This window comes from Bemisia tabaci, chromosome 9, assembly GCF_918797505.1.
Source record: "Bemisia tabaci chromosome 9, PGI_BMITA_v3".
Classification (NCBI taxonomy): domain Eukaryota; kingdom Metazoa; phylum Arthropoda; class Insecta; order Hemiptera; family Aleyrodidae; genus Bemisia; species Bemisia tabaci.
This window is the reverse complement of record NC_092801.1, coordinates 30,806,725-30,825,985: the sequence shown is the minus strand read 5'-3', so window position 1 is coordinate 30,825,985 and position 19,261 is coordinate 30,806,725. Positions and strand designations below refer to the sequence as shown.

Here is a 19,261-nt window from a genome sequence, read left to right as displayed (position 1 = left end):
GTTTCCAAATTTTTGAGCGCAATTTTGGAGGTGATTTCCACTCAACTCTGATTCATTGCAAGAATAATTCTCAAACGTAATAAATTAAGATCGTTTTAATTTTATAGACACTTTTTGAACATATTTTGATATTAAAAATGTACAAGCAGCGTAAATTACAATCAAAATACCACTACTAAAAATTAATATCACAGATAAGATGTCGAGGCAGAGATACTCAAATAGTGTTGAATCAGCGGTTGCTGGTCTTAAATGTGCAGCTCCTTTGTGCCGGGCTACGTGCTGTATCCAAAACACCGCCTTGTCCATCGACTGAGAAGTGAAATCGTGTGAGATGGCGGATAGCTTCTTCACGTTTCTCGCATAGCTGGAAGAAGAGTCAAATATTTATCCCACAGGCTTGAATGAAGTCCCTACTTTTCGAGCCATTTCAGGGATAAGGGCATTCTAAGAAAATCGTTTTTAATTTTCCTTTCAAAATTCTATGGTAAGGAAAATTGTGGGCAATATTGACACTCCAAAATACTCAGAATTTAGAGTCGAGATTTTCGGTTCCAACTGCTGCGACTCGGCTAAGCTACCGAGAGTTGGGAATTGCGTGTCAAACTGTCAAAATAACTTGGCTGAAGCCAAGTTGTTTGATAAACTGAGTTGACAACTGAGCCGAGTTGTTGAAAAACCTCAACTTGGAACCTTCAGGCTCCAAATTTTTCAGAGTGCGGATATTGTTGAAAATTTGTTTAAAAAACTTTTCACTGAAGGTGTTCAAAAAAAGTGAAGTAAATATTGTGTCCAGCACTCAGAAACCTCACCACAAAAAATGCGACCCTGGTAAAAATTGGCGACAAGAGCTGCGTTTCAAAATACCATAGGAGTTCTTATAGCCGACTAAAAAAGGCTATAGAAAATCATATAGCTGGCTGTAGAAAGCGGAGCAAATCATATAGCCGGGTTATACGAAGCGATAAAAAAGTATACAGTCGGGCTATAGTCCCTATCGCCGGGCTTTACAATTTATCGCCATTGGCTATAAGAGGCTATAAGAAATTGTGTAGAAATTCGTGTGCTTTGGAAATCATTAAGTTTTTCACGGAACTACCTTAATGTTTACAAAATATACATCATATTTTCCTTTAAAACACATTTTTTTTTTCATCAATTAAAATGAGAATAATCCATACAGAGTGTGCAAACATTTCAGAATCATGAGTTGAAAAACGCTGACTTCGTGAGATTAAATATTAGAGCGTAACACAAAGCGGAGCGGCGACGAACTGGCGCCTACAAACCTAACAGGGATACTTCACGCATCGCGCAACGCGTGAAGTATCCCTGTTAGGTTTGTAGGCGCCAATGCGCGTTTCGTACTCTCCGCCCGCCCGCCCGCCGCAGCGTGCCACGGCATCTGAAGCAACTATTTCACACCAGAGGTATTGCACAGTATCATAAGAAATCGAATGCTCTCCAACATATTAAGAATGACAGGCATGACTACGGCACAAAAAGAGAGCGGTAGTCCAAAAACTAACTAAGTCCTAGTATCCGTATTTAGTAACGTTTAGCATAAACGTTATCGTCTGGCTGTTGCTTAATCGCCATCGGCCATAAAAAGCTATAAGATATTGTACAGCCGGCTACAGAAGCTATTGGAAATCTTACAACCGGTTTTAGGTCAATAGTATTTTGGAACACACATTCTACTGCCAATTTTTACCAGGGTAAACCAATGATTCCATGAATTTTTACGTGGACTATTAAAAAAAGATCGGACAAATTGTTTTTTTCTGTAGACTTGTTTTTGTCACTGAAAAAATTCTCTACAAGACAATTGTGAAACATTCAATAAACGCCGTAATCATTGGGTCATACATATTAAACACATGATTAACTATATCCGAAACTTGTTATGGAAGGATATAAAAAAACAAGCAGTGAACTCCAACACAATGTATGGTAAGGCGCGTCATTAACTCACACATATCAACCCCTCTAGTTTTCATTTTAGTTTCGATTTCAAAATAGCCAAGTAGCACAACAAGAGAATTCATACGATCCAACTCTTCAACGACGCACTTTGACGAGACCGTGTATTGTGAATGTAGAAAGCCATTCGAACGAGTTTAGGTTTTTTGATCTGCCCCCAGCAATATCTTATCAGATTCTTAAAGAAAAGTGCTACGGAATAATTGAAGCGAAGAAAGGAAAAATTCTGTCGAACTCCTGGAAGATACAGTCGATTTAAAGGTATTTTTGGGGCTAAAATATCCAAATCACCGGCACCTATTATAAATCCCGATATATTATTGAAAAGAAATTGACTCGATATAAATGAAATTGCATTAAATATGTCTTGATTTTGTTATTTTAAAGGTATTTCCATGCAAAGAAGTTCAACCATGTCCATGCTTTATTCATTCATGAATTGGAAGTAAGCAATCTACATCCCGAAAATCTACCGATTTGCCGTAAAAAATTGCAGAAACTCGATATACCAAGTCGATACACTCACTCGTTGAATTTACCAACCAATTTCGTGGGTGCAAATATATAAAAATCAATAAGCTATAGTCATTTTGGGTGCATTTATTTTTCATGAAACAATAGTAATTTCAATCCCGAAAAACCATCAATTTTCCGTATAAAATCGAAAAAATCGAGATGTGTCGACTCCCTGATGTGAAAATTAGATTCTACGTGTAAAAATACTTACACATGGATATGCTGAACAGAAACCATGTGTGGACACAGTTAGGATACATAGCCCCAGAATACTAGCGCCTTTACTTTCCAGAATCTTGACGGAATTTTTTTTTTGGCTTAAACGACTCAAGAGACACTGTAGTTAAAAAATATAAAGAATTTTCGATTTTGACACACAAAAAAAATATTCGTTCAGGCACACCATGTATTGTATCGAGTACTGCGCTGGTATTCAATCCTTGCCTTCAGATCAAAATTCTTACAAGGAAGCCCCTTGCAAGAGGCGAATTTTTTGTAATTTCTCCCAATTTTTTCTCCGTTATATAGTTGAATTGCTTGCCAAATTCTGAGGTCAATTATATTTAATTGTAATTTATACATTTCTTTTTTCCCCTTCATTTTATTTTTTCTATGGAGAAGTGTCGTTGATTTCTTCGGATTTCGAATACTGTAACTTCTCTTCTATTCGGCCGATTTTTATGAATGAGACCTCTTTCAATTCGTCTTTGAACGGAGAGTAAGGAAAAAATTACTTAGTACTCGCGAAACAAGTTTTTCGAAAATTTGATGGATCCCAGCGTGACGGTCAAATGGGTAATCAAGTGAAAGTAATTAGGTCTGACTGTGGCGAGGGCCGCGAGGGTCGCCTTTTGTTCTTCAGCTGGGAAGCAATGCGGGGAACCGAGCCACGATCGGGACACTACCTGGGTTTTGTGCCTGCCTGTGCCCTGTTTTGGCATGATAGGGGAGTGAATTTCTGTATGGGCCACGGTTAGCACATGGTCTAATGAGTCTCGAGGCTCATCACAGATTGCACTTACCACTATCCTGCTGGCCCTGGCTATCAGAACAAGGGGTACCAAATTTTGAAAAGGATAACAGGGGTATGGAGATCTGTCAAAGAAACGTTTTAAACAAAACGAAGAAGTGAAATTCTTATTCAACGAGTGCCGACCTGATCAGCCATTCTCGAATCAGTTCGCTTGCTTCTGCTTATATATGCATATTTTAAATCAGCGCGTCGCATTCTAAGGTTTTTTTAAAAAAAAACCAAGTAACGTAGACTCTTGGTATTCACTGCACATAAACTAATGAGCCCCAGAATGAGAAACAACTTTAAATCATAATTATTGACGGATAAATAAACTTTTTACACGCTTTGGAAAATCTTAGAAGTTCGCGGTAGTCACTTTTCGGTAAGGAACTAAGGGACTCGGTTATTGTATCGAGTGGGGGGTCGAAACGATCGCAAAGGCGGTATACTACGTATACGCGCCAATATTGATTGAAGGGTACATTCTATCAACATGATAATGAAAACTCAATCAATAAAACAAGTTCAGTGTGTTTTGATGTTGAATCTTTCGATTCTTTGCTTTCTCTTGTTTTAACAATGTAGTGTATACGTCACAGGCAATCGGCAATCGCCGGCAATTTACAAGCCAGTGGTGAATAAATATAGAAAATCATAAAATTTAAAGATATAAGAACAGCATTAGAGTGCTGATTATGTTGCCTTCAATGTGAATAGACACTTTTCCATCCTTAAAAATATGAAAGGAATATGCAGACTCAGAGGAGCGTGTTGTGCGAGCTCCGTGACATTGTTGGGTTGAGATCGGACAGGCAACTAAACGAACATCGTGACAAAGCGTAGAGTATCACAAAAATTGAAGGCGCTTCAAGCCGAGTTAATACTTATGAAGACCATAACCCTTAAAAATTGCATTATGCCGATGCGCATTTTTGCGATTCATTGAAACAACTTGTGAACCGCTCACAAATTGTCGGCGTTGCTAATTGACTGCGACATATATATATATTTTTAAAATACATATCCAAGCAAATACTTGCATCATATTAAAATAAAATTGTTGATAAAATGCTTGCCTCTTAGGATTGGTGAATACCTTAAATCCCTTTTGTGTTAACAACGTATTTCATCTCAGAATGCCTTGATCTTTGGAGGAATTATTCTTTATTTCAAATATATTCGCTTCACCGACCTTTTATCATGTAAAATTGTCTCAAATGCTTCCTTAATTCTCTCGAACGAATGAAGATCCTCCGGATTCAATTGGACTCCGATTTGGGCATCAACAATTTTCGCCACTTGGCAGAATTGATCCACTATCCACGGAATTCCGACCATGGGCACTCCGAAGTGAACCGCTTCTTGAAAACTTTGGAGTCCTCCTTGAGTAACGAATAGTCTAATTTTAGGATGAGCTGTAAAAAAGTATAGTCAAAAATTATTCTATAAACCTTTATTTATTGAATAAATAATAAAAACAACGATGACCAGAGGAGGAGAAAACTGCCGTGCGACGCAAAAACGCCGTAAACGCCATTTTACATTTTTTGGAAACAGTGTATCATAGCAAAAAAACTTTTGTACCTTGGGACAATGTTTTTACTGAATTCTTTTGCAAATACTATCAAGAACTTACCTGAAAATTTGATGTGCGTGCGGGTGAAACGGTTTTTATATGATACAATGTTAAGTTCCAAAAAACGTGGGAAAATCTTGATGGATTTACGGCGTTCTTACTTAGCGCGGCAGAAAATTATAAGACGCTCTAATGCGACAAACATCATCAATACCATCATCAGACATCATTAATGGCACCCCATGAATACCATAGGTCGGTCAGATGTAGATGATAATAACTGCGGGAATTTGTATAATGCTGTAAGATAAAACTTTTCCAGTTTTGTTTCTCTTGCATAAATAAGAAGGTTCTTTTAATAATCCTTTGAACAAAATTAATGTTTTCTTTCAGAGTCAGCTGACTCTTCATCAAATTCTCCAAAAACTATAGTCACGCCCATTCATCACACTTACGCAAAATGCAGATGTACTGTAACGATTGAAAAAGAGTCTACATTCAATTTGCTCTAGTTGATACTTTGATGAAACCATGTGTAAATTCGATTAATAAAGAATTGTCAATATTTTTTAGTTCTCATTCTTCTCCACGTTACAGTGAAGACTCATTTTCAGATGATAGACCGACTATTCGAATATCCGCTTCCTCCCCGATAAAAAGATCAATAAAATTAGTCATGATGAGATATTCAACGAGATCAAGTACAAGACCAAACTCAGGAAAGCGCCCGGTTTCGACTTGGTATCGGGGATTATCGTGAAACAGCTACCCGCAGTTGTAATCAAGAAATTGGTTGCAATTTACAACGCGGTCATCAGGCTGAAATATATCCCTCTCCAGTGGAAAAAGGCTGAAATTATCGTAATACTTAAAAGCGGTAAACCGGCATCTGACCCGGCCTCATATCGCCCAATTTCCCTACTTCCCGTTCTAGGGAAAATCTTCGAAAAACTGTATATCAAAAGGCTATTAAAAATAGCAAATAAAAAAAATCTGATCATCAAAGAGCAGTTTGGATTTCGTGCTAAGCACAGTACGATTGAACAGCTTCACAGAGTTACCTCCTTCGTTATGAAGGCACTGGAGAGGGGGCATTTCTGCAATGGGGTGTTCCTGGACTTCACCCAGGCCTTCGATAGAGTAAACCACCAGCGTCTCGTTGAGAAACTCGCGAAGGTGCTTCCTGGAAATCACACCAAGCTTATAGCTTCATATCTAACTGATAGAGAATTCAGGGTGCGTTTCGAGGACGCATATTCCGAGTTTAAACCAATAAGAGCTGGCGTTCCACAAGGGTCTGTTCTATCACCCCTTCTGTATAGCTTGTTCACAGCAGATATTCCAAAACCTAAAGGAAACTCTGAGCTGGGTGTGTTCGCGGACGATACTTCGGTCTTCGCGAGCGCCCCTTCTTACGAGGAAACTGTGGACATGCTGCAGACCAGCCTGGATGAAATCGAGGAATGGACGAATGCTGACGGGTCCAAGTTAAATCCAAACAAGTCTGAAAACGTGGTTTTCACACTTAGGAACTTTGTCCATATTCCACTAATGCTAAATGGACAAGCTATACCCCAATCGCAAGCAGCCAGATACCTTGGCCTTATCATGGACTCTAAACTGAACTATGCTGAACATATTTCTAGGAAAAAGAAGCAAATTGAACTTAAACTGTTAAAAATGTATTGGTTATTCGGTAAGAAATCTAAACTTAGTTTAAATAATAAAATCTTATTATACAAGTCCATGATAAGGCCAATTTGGGCATACGCCAGTCAGCTGTGGGCCTGCGCTGCCAATTCCAACATACAGAAGATGGAAACGGTCCAGAACAAAATTTTAAGACAAATAGCAAACGCTCCATGGTATATGAGGAACGAGGATATCAGATCTGAACTCGGCTTAGAAAGTCTGGACGTTTTCATCTCCCGTATGTACGGAAGGTATGAAGAGCGTCTGGAATCCCATCCCAATCCAGAGGCAATTAAGCTTCTGGACTGGGCAGGGGAGACCAGACGTTTAAAGCGCAGGAAGCCACACGAACTTTACACACCTGACTTCCGCAAAACTTAAATAGCATCTTCAATTTACGGGCTCTATTCCCCTCTACCCTTGTCGGCAAGGGAATATCCCAACAATAAAGACAAAAATTTCTAGTAAAATAGTTTATTTATGCACATGTTATTACAGTTAGGTATTTTAGCACTTTTTACCACTTATTTCACTCTAATATTTACAATTTATCTGTCTACTACATTTCAATATTCTCGATTAACTTATTGTATTTTACTTTTTTTCCCTTTATGTTTAATTTTAACGCTTAATTTTTCTTTTCTTTTCTTAATTTTTCACTTTAATTTTGCATCTACTTTTCTCTACCAATTCTGTTCCAATAGTAATTTTCTAAAAGTGCCTCATCAATTGTATTGTAAATTATTATTTTACAGTTTTAAAAATAAGTGTAAAAAGACCTTTTGGGTCTGATCACTATATTGTACTTTATATTTAATCTGTATATAGTACCAAATAAAAAAAAAAAAAAAAAAAAAAAAAAAAAAAAAAGATGATAGACCTCACTCAAGGTCTTAAACGTAATATTCGTGTTGATCAGTTTCAAACTGACCAAAATGCGTTCATTGGGTATATTCTACGTATAAATGCAATATTATTTTACAGAAAAATGTATTTTAATATCTAATAAGACAGCTCTTACCGAGGATACTGTCCTGTGGAAGCCATTGTTGGGGCAAAATATTGTCGGATTGTCCCGGAATTTTCCCATCCAGCTCCCATTTCCACAAGACTCTGTAGCCAGGTGGCAACTCCCGGAAAAATCTCAACAGGTTGCCTCGCACATTCTCTGGCAGAGCTTTGCTCTTCATGTTGCTCCCGAGACTGAAATATATTATCCCTTCTTCCGCTCCGTCCATCCAATCCAGCAAGTTCTGCGAAAACACATAAAAATGAGTTATTATAGAACTAGGTGATATGCTCTTTTGCTGCTAGAATCTTGTATGTGCCTTTATGAGTCTCAGCAAGGTTGTGGCGTACTGTTCTACATACAGATTGATCTGACAGTTAAATCGATGGAATTGGATCGATGAACAGGATACTCGTAACGAACACCTTAATAATTGATTCCTCCCCATAGCTTCGAATGGGGAAATATCGATAATCGATCATTCACGTCTCGCCACTGAGTCTCAAAACCTTTGTCTCAGTGCATTTAGTTCCTTTTGATTGGAATAGGTCCAAATGATACGTCGTATCATTGGATACGTACGACTCGTATCATTGGATACTACTTGACTCATGTAGGTATCTGTTCATTAGCATGAGTGAGAGATACCAGTTCCTTATGAAAGAATGAACTCATTATCAATAGGAACTATATCCATTCTGACGTAAACCATGTTGTACATGTTTTTTTATGGATCTCAGAGCTCATATCAGAAAGGATACTCATCCTTTTCCCTTAATAGTCCAAATATGGTCCAATTTGATAAATTTGAATCAAAAGGAACTGTATTTATTGTGACATGAGCCCTGTTGTGCAGTATTCTTATGGATCTCAGAGCGCATATCAGAATGGATGTAAATCCCTCTGCCTGAATTAAGTCGAAATATAGTTAGTCCAATTTGACGTATTTCAATCAAAATGAACTGTATCCATTGTCACACCGTCATCCTCCAGTTAAAGTATCACAAGCGCCATACGATGTTTCAAAATTCCCGCCGCCATTTGAGGAAAATTGTTGGTTAAATCTGTTTGCTTTCACTGAATTTTATCGGCAGCACAAAAAATTCAATGAAATTTTCGGACGGATTCGTTGAACAATTTCTCTGTATCATAGTATTATCTAACGTTAACATATAAAATTAATGCAGTTTGTTAAGTTTTAGTTTTAAGCCACGTAGATAGATACAAGAAACACTTGTAGTAGTTACGATATATTTAAATAAAATTTCTTTAAAAAAAAAAAAAAAAAAAAAAAAAAAAAAAAAAAAAAAATTTCTCTGTAAAAAAATGAAATGGCGACGGAAATTTAGAAACGTTGCTTGGAGCTTTTGATGCTTTGGTTAGAAGAAGATAACATGAGCTATGTTCTGAATGAATTCTTATGGATCTCAGAGTTTATACCAGAATGAATGTAGATCCCTCTGCCGTCACTAGGTCCAAATATAGTCCAATTTGACGTTTTTAAATCAAAAGGAACTAAATCCATCATGACCTGAGCCCCAAGATCCGTAAGAACGTATGCATGATGCATGCCAGGACTCAAGTCATCACAATACTTGATTTAGTTCCTTTTGATATAAGTCCAATAGGCCAGTTGCGCTGGTCACATGCAGAACCGTGTTTTAATGCTTGATTCTTATACATTAGCTTAAAACAATAAGGTCCATCCAAACAGCAACTTTCTTCTTTGAATATTAACCGAGATATCGTCCTTTAAAAAGTCGGGTATTTGACGTCATTCACCGCGGTCGTGCATAACATGGTATGTATTACCGCGGTGGATGACGTCATAAATCGAGTTTTTCACGGCGCGATATCTCGGTTAATATTGAACGTGGAAAGTTGCTGTTTGGACAGATCTATTTATTTTCAGCTAATCTACAAGAATCAACCATTAAAACACGATTCTGTGACCAGCGCAACTGGCCCATTTACCTTTGGCAGCGCCTTGGGTGGTTTGAGATGCAGCGGCCCCAGCTCGATGACGTTGGGCCCGAGAAGCCTCGGGTAGAAGTACAGCGAGTTGGACGCGATCAAGTTGAGACTGATGTTGGAGCAGCATCCCTCGACGAGGCTCTCGCTATCCCTCCCGAACTGGTCCCTGAAATGCCGCCGCGCAACCTCCTCCATCGTGCCCATGAGTCTCTGGACTATGTAGTGGTGCGAGAACCAGTTCTCCAGGCGCTGCCACAGGGTCATCTTGTCTGTGTAGGGGTCGAACAGCGACGGCGTGAAGGACAAGTGGTACGGGGTGCCCAAGAGGGGTTCAACGAGAGGGTCCACGGACACCGTCGCCAAAGAGATGATCGGGGCGGAACGGGTCAGGAGTCGGACTATCGCGCAGAAGTACGGGGTGTCCCAGGTGTCTTGGATGGCCACGTCGAATTGGATGTTCTCGGACTCCACGCGCCTGGAAGAGAATTGAATCAGTGAGTTCGAAAACACATCAACTCGGAAAAAAAATTGTTCAGGAAACACCTAAACCTGCGCAGCGGGCTAAGAACTTAGTTTAAGAAAAACCTTTCTGGTGCCAAAGGACAAGTACTTAGAGACTTTGTAAAGCACCAAGTTGAAATCGATACGCCATGTTTGATGACAGAGAATTAAGCGTTTAAAAATTTCTGAGTTGGTGTGTTTTCGTTCTCACCGACATTCAGATACTGATTTTTCATAGTCTGCCCTGAAAAATTTACATTTTTTGATCTGAATAATGCTTGAATATTTATATAACTTGTTGGTGCAAGGTATACGAAACCGAAAAAAGAAAACCGCAAAATCGGATGGTCACCCGTCTCCCTTGAAATGGCCAAAAATTGGTATTTCCAATGAAACACTTCGATTTTTCCCTTTTCCCGTCGCTGTTTCGAGCACTTCCGATTGCAATTTCGAAATTTCCTTTTGCGTACAGATGCTTCTATCCATAAGTGTTACTAAACCGTAAAAAAGTGAAAATCGAAAAAAACCCGAGTTGGTGTGTTTTCGAACTCACTGATTCAATTTAGAGTAAAGGCAAACAAACAAAGGATGAACAATACAATCAATAGAGGCTTTGCAGGTGTATGAAATTTGATGAATTTCGTGTTTAAGTGGAAACTACTGAGTGAACTGAACACGAGGATACCCTTAGTTCAAAAATTGAGCAATTTTATTGGAGAGGATAAGACGAAATGATCGAATTTGCTAAAATACGTGTGTTTAAGTGGGGATTGCCTCCAGATGACGTCACTAGGCGGTGCATTTCCTCACTTTTAAATCTATGTTTATACTGTTTCCCATATCACAAAAAAGTGTAAAAAATACTGTGAAATCAGCTTTTTAAGCACTTTCAGATTAGTAGGGCGGATAAGGGGGAAAAGTTCCCAGAATCGTGCATTTCTGGAAGAAAGCATGAAACTTTCAGGATATCATCTTTACCTATAGAAGGTTCAATTTCGCAAGTGAGCCCAAAATTCTGAGGTCATGGGGGCGGGGGGGCAGGGGGTCCTGATTTCGCTATGTTTTGCCGAATTTTCGCGTTGAATCATTGTTAGAACGCCGTTAACAATGTAAAATGTAATCAAAACTTGAGTAAACATCATTAGTAGGTTCTCTCAAACAGTATCCTAAAATGTTATCACCGTCCGATCCCGGAGCACCCCCTCAAAATGCCTAAAATTCAAAATGGCGCCCATAATAAAGCCTCCGGAATATCGGTGTTTTCACTTGTGCATATCCTGTCATGTGAGGTATCATTTTCCATGTAATTTTGGTCGCAGATTTCATATTTGAAGTCAAAACAACCCCCCGGTCAAAATTGGTGCCCTTAATCCAAGATGGCGGCCAAATTTTAAAGGCAGGAGGGTGCATTTTTTCAAATTTTTACGTGATAAGGCAAGTGATATGTCATTTTCCATGTAATTTTGGTCGCAAATTTCATATTTGAAGTCAAAACAACCCCCCGGTCAAAATTGGTGCCCCCATTCCAAGATGGCGGCCAAATTACAATGGCAGGAGGGTGCATTTTTTCAAATTTGTACGAGGTAAGGCAAGTGATATGTCATTTCCTATGTAATTTTGGTCGCAAATTTCGTTAATGAAGTAAAAAAAGTCCTCCGGTCAAAATTGGTGCCCCAAATCCAAGATGGTGGCCAAATTTGAAAGGCAGGAGTGTGAATTTTTAGGAGAAAAAAAAAATCACGTGAGATGACAAGTGAAGTATCAATTTATACGCATTTTTAGTCAACAAAACGAATCTAAATGAAATGTAAAAAAAATCCTTTACACAAAAATGAGACGAGATAATTAAGAGAGTGATCAGTTTGGCCGTCCACGTTAGTAATGCTGTTAACAGGAGCATATACATAATGAGTTATTTTATTCATTTTTAAGCCCATATAATATCTCAATAAAGATAACGTTTCACGCAACGCACCTGTCGTACCCTCTCCAGTCAGTGTAGGAGAAAATCTTAATCAACACATGCTGATTCACATTCCCAGTCAGGCTCTTCAGGATCTTCCTCCTACGGTTCTTTAGGTTTTTACAGTTGGAGTCTTCAGAACTTCTGCATGAGTCTAAGAACGAAAAGATTATTTTCTTGAAAGTACAGCATGGTGTCACTCCCTTTCTTACAATTACACCGGATAATTTTAAGCGGCGATTCTAGGAGCTAGTGGCATGTCACTTAAAATAGGATGAAGCTCCTTGTTTTTATTCATCCATCCCCATCCCCAAAGACAAACAAGCAGCCAGATCACTTCATCCCATCCTAAGTTAAGGATAAAAGTAGCTCCAAAATTAATGTTACCTACTTCATTGCTGATGATGTCGAGGGTAATTTCTCTAATTGAATGAAGAATTTGAAAGCTGGAACTTTTTCCTTCGATATGTGATGACGGAGATCGTCGAAAGTCACATTTTTTTGGCTACCGTAGAGGAGTAATATATCGACGATGAAACAGCAAAAGTGCGTATCTTTGTTGCGGGATTTCAAAATATTCGCTACTATTTTATTTTTTGAAAGGGGACCAAACCAACATCATGGCTTGAAATTTTTACAGAATATTCCTCACATTGAGAGTAAAAACAAGCGAAGTTTTCAAGAAATGCCGTTCAATATTTTTTGATGAAGGAACTGGAGTAAGTATGACAAGAAATCTGCAATACCGCAAACCGAAATACGTATTTAAGCAGTTTCACCATCGATTTACTCTTTCCCAGCTCTTCATATCCGCTCATGGTTTTGATTAGGTTCCAAGAACCTTTCTTTAAATTCTTGCCGGTAAGGATCAGATAAAAGCGTACAGAATAAAGTTGCTGTTTCTATTTTATGAATGTGAAGGGTTGAATTGTAACCAGTTAACGCATGCAAGAACACCGATCATCTTGGATTTTGCGCGTTTAACATCACTTCGAAAACGCAAAGAAACATTTGTGTCTGCTCATCAATTTGATGGAACATAGGTTTGTGCAATGGATTTGTAAGTATACCTATGTTTTGATCGCACTCAATGGAGTAGAGACCCACCATCTGAAACCGACAGAAAGTTTTCTATATTATTTTCGGTACCTACGTACCGTACGTACCAGTACGTCTAGGGCATCTGAAATTGAGTTCAGAGTTTTTGTGCAGTAATCAGGAAGACTCCTCACTATTAGTGGCTCATCACTTTTCACATGTCAGCCATGATGGCAAACATCTTGATTATCTCTTTTCATTTTTGTGTAAAAGATTTTTTTTTACATTTCATTTAGATTCGTTTTGTTGACTAAAAATGCGTATAAATTGATACTTCACTTGTCATCTCACGTGATTTTTTTTCTCATAAAAATTCACACTCCTGCCTTTCAAATTTGGCCATCATCTTGGATTTGGGGCACCAATTTTGAACGGAGAACTTTTTTTACTTCATTAACGAAATCTTCGACCAAAATTACATAGGAAATGACATATCACTTGCCTTACCTCGTACAAATTTGAAAAAATGCACCCTCCTGCCATTGTAATTAGGCCGCCATCTTGGAATGGGGGCACCAATTTTGACCGGGGGGTTGTTTTGACTTCAAATATGAAATTTGCGACCAAAATTACATGGAAAATGACATATCACTTGCCTTATCACGTAAAAATTTGAAAAAATGCACCCTCCTGCCTTTAAAATTTGGCCGCCATCTTGGATTAAGGGCACCAATTTTGACCGGGGGGTTGTTTTGACTTCAAATATGAAATCTGCGACCAAAATTACATGGAAAATGATACCTCACATGACAGGATATGCACAAGTGAAAACACCGATATTCCGGAGGCTTTATTATGGGCGCCATTTTGAATTTTAGGCATTTTGAGGGGTGCTCCGGGATCGGACGGTGATAACATTTTAGGATACTGTTTGAGAGAACCTACTAATGATGTTTACTCAAGTTTTGATTACATTTTACATTGTTAACGGCGTTCTAACAATGATTCAACGCGAAAATTCGGCAAAACATAGCGAAATCAGGACCCCCTGCCCCCCCGGCCCCCATGACCTCAGAATTTTGGGCTCACTTGCGAAATTGAACCTTCTATAGGTAAAGATGATATCCTGAAAGTTTCATGCTTTCTTCCAGAAATGCACGATTGTTATGCTTATCCGCTCTACTAGATTAAGCAATAAAAAATTAGAATGCAAATTCTCCATTTACGAATACTTAGGTGCTGATTCAAAGTACAACCTTAGAATATCTGGCGCACCAGTAAACACGCTTATGGGCATAGAAAAACTAATGGTATATATGTTGTTTTTAAACTGAGCCAGGAAATTGCAGAATGCAGTGCGATTAATGTATAATAATAATAGACCTAGCCCAGAGAGTGGCAGGTGCGGTTTTTTAAACCATCCCAACTAATTACGCGGTATGCCATTTCATTTCGCTGAAAGGTGGAATTTCATTCTTCGCAAAACTCCAAGAGTATTTTAAGGGCTGCTTATGAGCTTGCAACAATAACCCGAGATTTCCGTTAGCAACTTCGAAATTGGACTGATAAACGATATTTTTTACACAATTATGATTTTATTGTTTCTATGCGTATTGTAACATATATTGAGCCCACTGCAGGAATCTTGAAGAATTTCACAAATAAAGTTCATGAAATTTCACTTTATGAGGTTACATGACATTTTATATAGCTGACTCTGATCGAGTAAGATCTCTAAAAATAAACTTGTCTGCCGAGTGCCAGCTCGAGTTCGTCATTTAGAGATATTTTTTGACCACTTGGGGTGACCAAACGAAGGAAATGGGTTATGTTTTGAGAATGCCTGGTAAAACTACGATGCTTATAACCATTTCAAACAATTATTTTCAGAATATGGCTAATATGTATCAAATTACTTACGTAAGAATGATACTTACTGTTTAAAGTTTAGGAAGTTTTCACTGCGGAGTATTTTTGTGATAGTGTTTGCCCAAAGTTCGAATTGTTGAGTCATTTTCCATTTGGTCAGCTTTTGTTGGAAGTCGATAAAACCTTCTTTCTTCGGATCTTTGAGGAATTCATAAGTAAAAGAAGTGTCGACATGTGTGTAGTTAGCGTGATTTTCCAATCCCTGTACATTAAACGGAAAATGTGCTTTTTCATGCATCATCGTTCACATAGTTCAAAAACACGCATGTTGGACTGGGACGTAGTACATTACTCAACATATTCTAGGTAATTGTTGAATGAAAAGTAACACACATTGTATTTTTCAGTATGGAATCACTATTTCTGGCTCATTTATATAAATGCACTTACACAAGGTACGTGAAACCTAGTTATGCTCTTCCCGACCCTTTCAGCTTGAACTTGGCTTCCGGCTACCGCCGGCCGCCGCTAGAGCTGTGACGCGAAAATATCGACAACTTTGCAGTCTTGGCCGAAAACAATTATGACCGCCTGCCGTTGATGGAAATGTACCATCACCTCATTAAAAGCAAAGAATTTTTATTCTCAAAGTATTTGCTTGCACTGGTTATGTTCGTTTTTATCAACAGCAGACAATCATATTTGCTTCAGCTAAGACTGCGAACTTGTTAAAATTCAAATTACGCGCCACATTTCTAGCGGCGGGAACCGAAAGCTGAGTCCTGGCAGATAGGGTCGGGAAGAGCATACCTACGTTGTACATATACCTTGTTATAATGACATATACATGCAGGGTGTTCCGGACCACCCATACCAGGTTTTATTCTCGGTTATTTAGGTCGGATGCAGTCGTAGACAGCGGGCGACGAAGAGGGAATCGACTCTACGGAATCCAAATGTCACAGCCCCAAAGCCAAACCGGCTACTTCTTAGAGGGTAAACGAAGGGTTGTGATTTTAACATTTGGGGTTTTCGTTAAAATTTTGAAAATATTCTATCAAATTTAAGGGAAAATTTTACGCGAAATTGATACCAAGAAATTCCAAATCGGCCCATTCCTGTTCAAAATATTCACTCTTAGGGTCAGTATTTAATGGGAGGAAAGATATGGCATAGTTTAGATCTATAACTATAACGTTATAGATCTCTGAGCGTGACCTCAACTTAATAGTCCAGTGCAAACTGCCTGAGGTGAGCACCCCCCCCCCCCTCCCTCCTTCCCTCAGTTTGGTACTGGTACTCATTAGAGTTACAATCTTTTTACTCTAATCGTAATTTTTGGGATTTCTTGGCTTTGATTTCCCCGCGAAATTGTGTGGATCAATAAGCACCATTACTCCACTTTGTTCCTTATTCTTACTATATCCATCAAATCCAATTTAACATCTCATTTTGGGCTCACAACTCGTCGCCTCAATGACGCAAGGGCGTATCTCAATTTCTACGTTAGCCTTGTAATCCGTATTACTTTATGCTTGCAGGAGCTCATGAGAAAATACTCATAGAAGTATGCGTTTTCGTCAGAGAATTGAGCCGAGAGAATTTGAGAATTTTAGCCGATAGAAGAAGTATCCTTGCGTCTGAAGCTCTGAAAAATGAATAATCGCAATACATTACACTGAAAAAAAATTCACGGCGTTTTTACCAAGGTCCGTTGGTACCTTTACCATCTCACTTTTTTTTTACCAATTTGTGGTAATTTTACCAAGACAGAGTAGTTAGCTTACCTAAAAACCGGTATTTTTACTGTTTTTTTCAGGTAAGAATACCACTTTTATTGGTAATCAATTCCCGGTAACTTTGCCATTTTATCTCGGTAATTCTACCACAGTTGATAAATAATATTGGCGTTTTTACCGGGGTCCAGTAAAATTACCGAGAAAGTCAATAATTTTACCGAGATTTCTCGGTAAAATTACCAATTCCATAAATGGTAATTTTACCAAGAAAAAACTGGGATCAAATAGAACCCTGAATTCTTGGTAATTTTACCCTTGTCTTAGTAAATACACCGAGATTTTTTTTTCAGTGTAGGTAGTGCTATGTCCATGAAAATCAAAATTAAAAATCAAGTCGATCAAATGCAACATTTGTCTCACCGGTACTCTGTTAGGATTGATCACAAACACTTCATGACCGTCCTGAACCAGTCGCTCTATCAGTGGTAGAATAGGGCGTTGATGACTGTACGAGGCAATAGGGAATAAAACCAAGATTTTGTAGGCGTCACCGGTGGCTGCGAGGACCAAAATGTGGCTGATAATTCGGAAAATCATCCTCAGTGCGGATATTCTTCTTCAGATCACTGATAATAGTTTCACGTTCACGGAAATGTTATTTGTTCACCTTCAGAGCTCAAAGGCAAAATGTAATTTTTAGTGCAAGAGGAACAAAATTAAGGGCCGAAAATGATCAAAAGTGTTCTTAAGAATTTATAAAGATCTCACTGGAATTTGCAAAACATACGATATAATTAGGAAATAACACAAATAAAAATAACATCTCTTGAAAAATCAAATTTGGATCTTTTAAGGACCTATTAAACTTCTTGGTTTGCGTAACCGAACTTTTCAGCCACAGAAATTACCTATACTATAGCCCGTGCGCCCGGCGCTGCGCGAATGCCTAGCTTTTAAAATAATTATAAGTAAGCAAAGAGCTCTTCTTGGTCTGCTTTTCCACCGGAATCAAGTGTTTGCTGCTTCTTTACTTTAAGTGTAGCACTTTTCTGAAGTAGTCTACACTTTACGTATTGTTTCAAAGAGACAAGATATTTCATCATACTGACCGATAGAATAGATTTGTTCAAGATACATTTATAAGAGGTTACTGTCACTTCGTAGGTATTCAACGGAGATTCGCTAAAATATATTTTTAAAACTGTCATAAATATATTATAAATATTCTTGTAAAACTGTTAGTCGGTGAATTGCCAATCAGAGCACCTATCGCTGAAATTCTCTTGAAATGTTGTAAAACGTGAAACCAGCGACGTGTAAATTCGTGAAAATCGGCAACATCGGCGTTGGCAGTGTTGTCAGTTTACATGAGATTTTGCGGATTTTTGTGATCACAGCTCATCGTGGGAGCTCATTGTTCGTGTAAATTTTGAAATCACAACTGCATAACATCATAGAGGCTCATGCTTCATTGAAATTTTCCTCTCCAGCCAGTGTCCTCTCTCTCAATTGCTCTGTACATCTTACTCCCTCAATAAATGCGCGTAGTGAGGAGGAAGGTAAATGAATGGTTTTTCCTAGACCTCCTTTCTTGATCAGAGACTTTGGAAGATGAAACAGTGGTCGTTAGTGAAGAGGTTCATTGATCCCTTCTATCAAAGGAGATAATACACTTATTTAAGTTATGTATAATTGACGGCTAAAATAGATGTAGCAGTGACATCATACAACTCCTCGAAATAATGAAGCTAGACCCTGACTAGTTTTGTTTTTCAAAACAGTGGGTTTCAAGTTCTAAAGTTTAATGCGAAAAAACGCGTAACGTCACTAAGGGACGGCCCCTAATTACAAATTTCTACAACCATTCAACACTTTCTTCAACCGAATAAGTGTAGTGTTTTTCACTTAAGATGGATTATTTTTATTTTTTCCTAATAAACTTTTGTTTTTTTGTTTCAGGTATGTTTGCAGACTTAATTACTGAATATTTTCTCTTTGAAGATCCCCTTCTTATTTCGGGAATTCAGTGAGTACCCTCCGAATTTCTGTCTTCTCATAAAAGGCAAAAAATAAATTTATCCAATATCGAGGATCCGGCTTGGCCTCGACAGGCCGTTAGTTTTGTGTAATCTTACACTATGTGTTGTTTTACACTGTGGTGTTTTACACTAAGTGTTTTTGTTTTACGTAAAACCCTTTAGTGTTCGGTCGGTAATGGGTACAACCCTTTTGATTCATTTATTCTTCAGGATGTTAAAGAAAGTTTCCATTCGAAGTACACTGCAAAATTTTAGTATCATATTTTAATTCATTTGACTTCATTTAACTCTAGAACGCTCATGTTGTCTCTAAAATACGATTTTCTCCAAAATGACTCTAATTGAGT

The 19,261-nt window shown here is 38.3% G+C and overlaps 1 protein-coding gene across 1 annotated transcript; it reads right to left on the bottom strand.

The window, feature by feature from the left end:
* Window positions 1-77: 77 nt before the first annotated feature.
* LOC109030375 (UDP-glycosyltransferase UGT5) lies at window positions 78-17,893 on the bottom strand. The gene is made up of 6 exons (XM_019041311.2): window positions 17,296-17,893; window positions 15,205-15,398; window positions 9,766-10,240; window positions 7,804-8,035; window positions 4,707-4,929; window positions 78-367 (listed from the first exon to the last, which is right to left on the bottom strand). The coding sequence occupies exons 1-6, from the start codon at window positions 17,470-17,472 to the stop codon at window positions 85-87; spliced, it is 1,584 nt and encodes a 527-aa protein (XP_018896856.2). The 5' UTR covers window positions 17,473-17,893; the 3' UTR covers window positions 78-84.
* Between the last annotated feature and the right edge of the window lie 1,368 nt (window positions 17,894-19,261).

Coding starts and splice junctions, on each gene's coding strand:
- LOC109030375 (XM_019041311.2), bottom strand. CDS start 17,472: ATGATTTTCCGAATTATCAGCCACATTTTGGTCCTCGCAGCCACCGGT. Junction 10,241..15,204: donor AACTTCCTAAACTTTAAACA/GTAAGTATCATT, acceptor ATTCTCTTCCAG/GCGCGTGGAGTCCGAGAACA. Junction 368..4,706: donor ACAATTTTACATGATAAAAG/GTCGGTGAAGCG, acceptor CTCTTCTTCCAG/CTATGCGAGAAACGTGAAGA.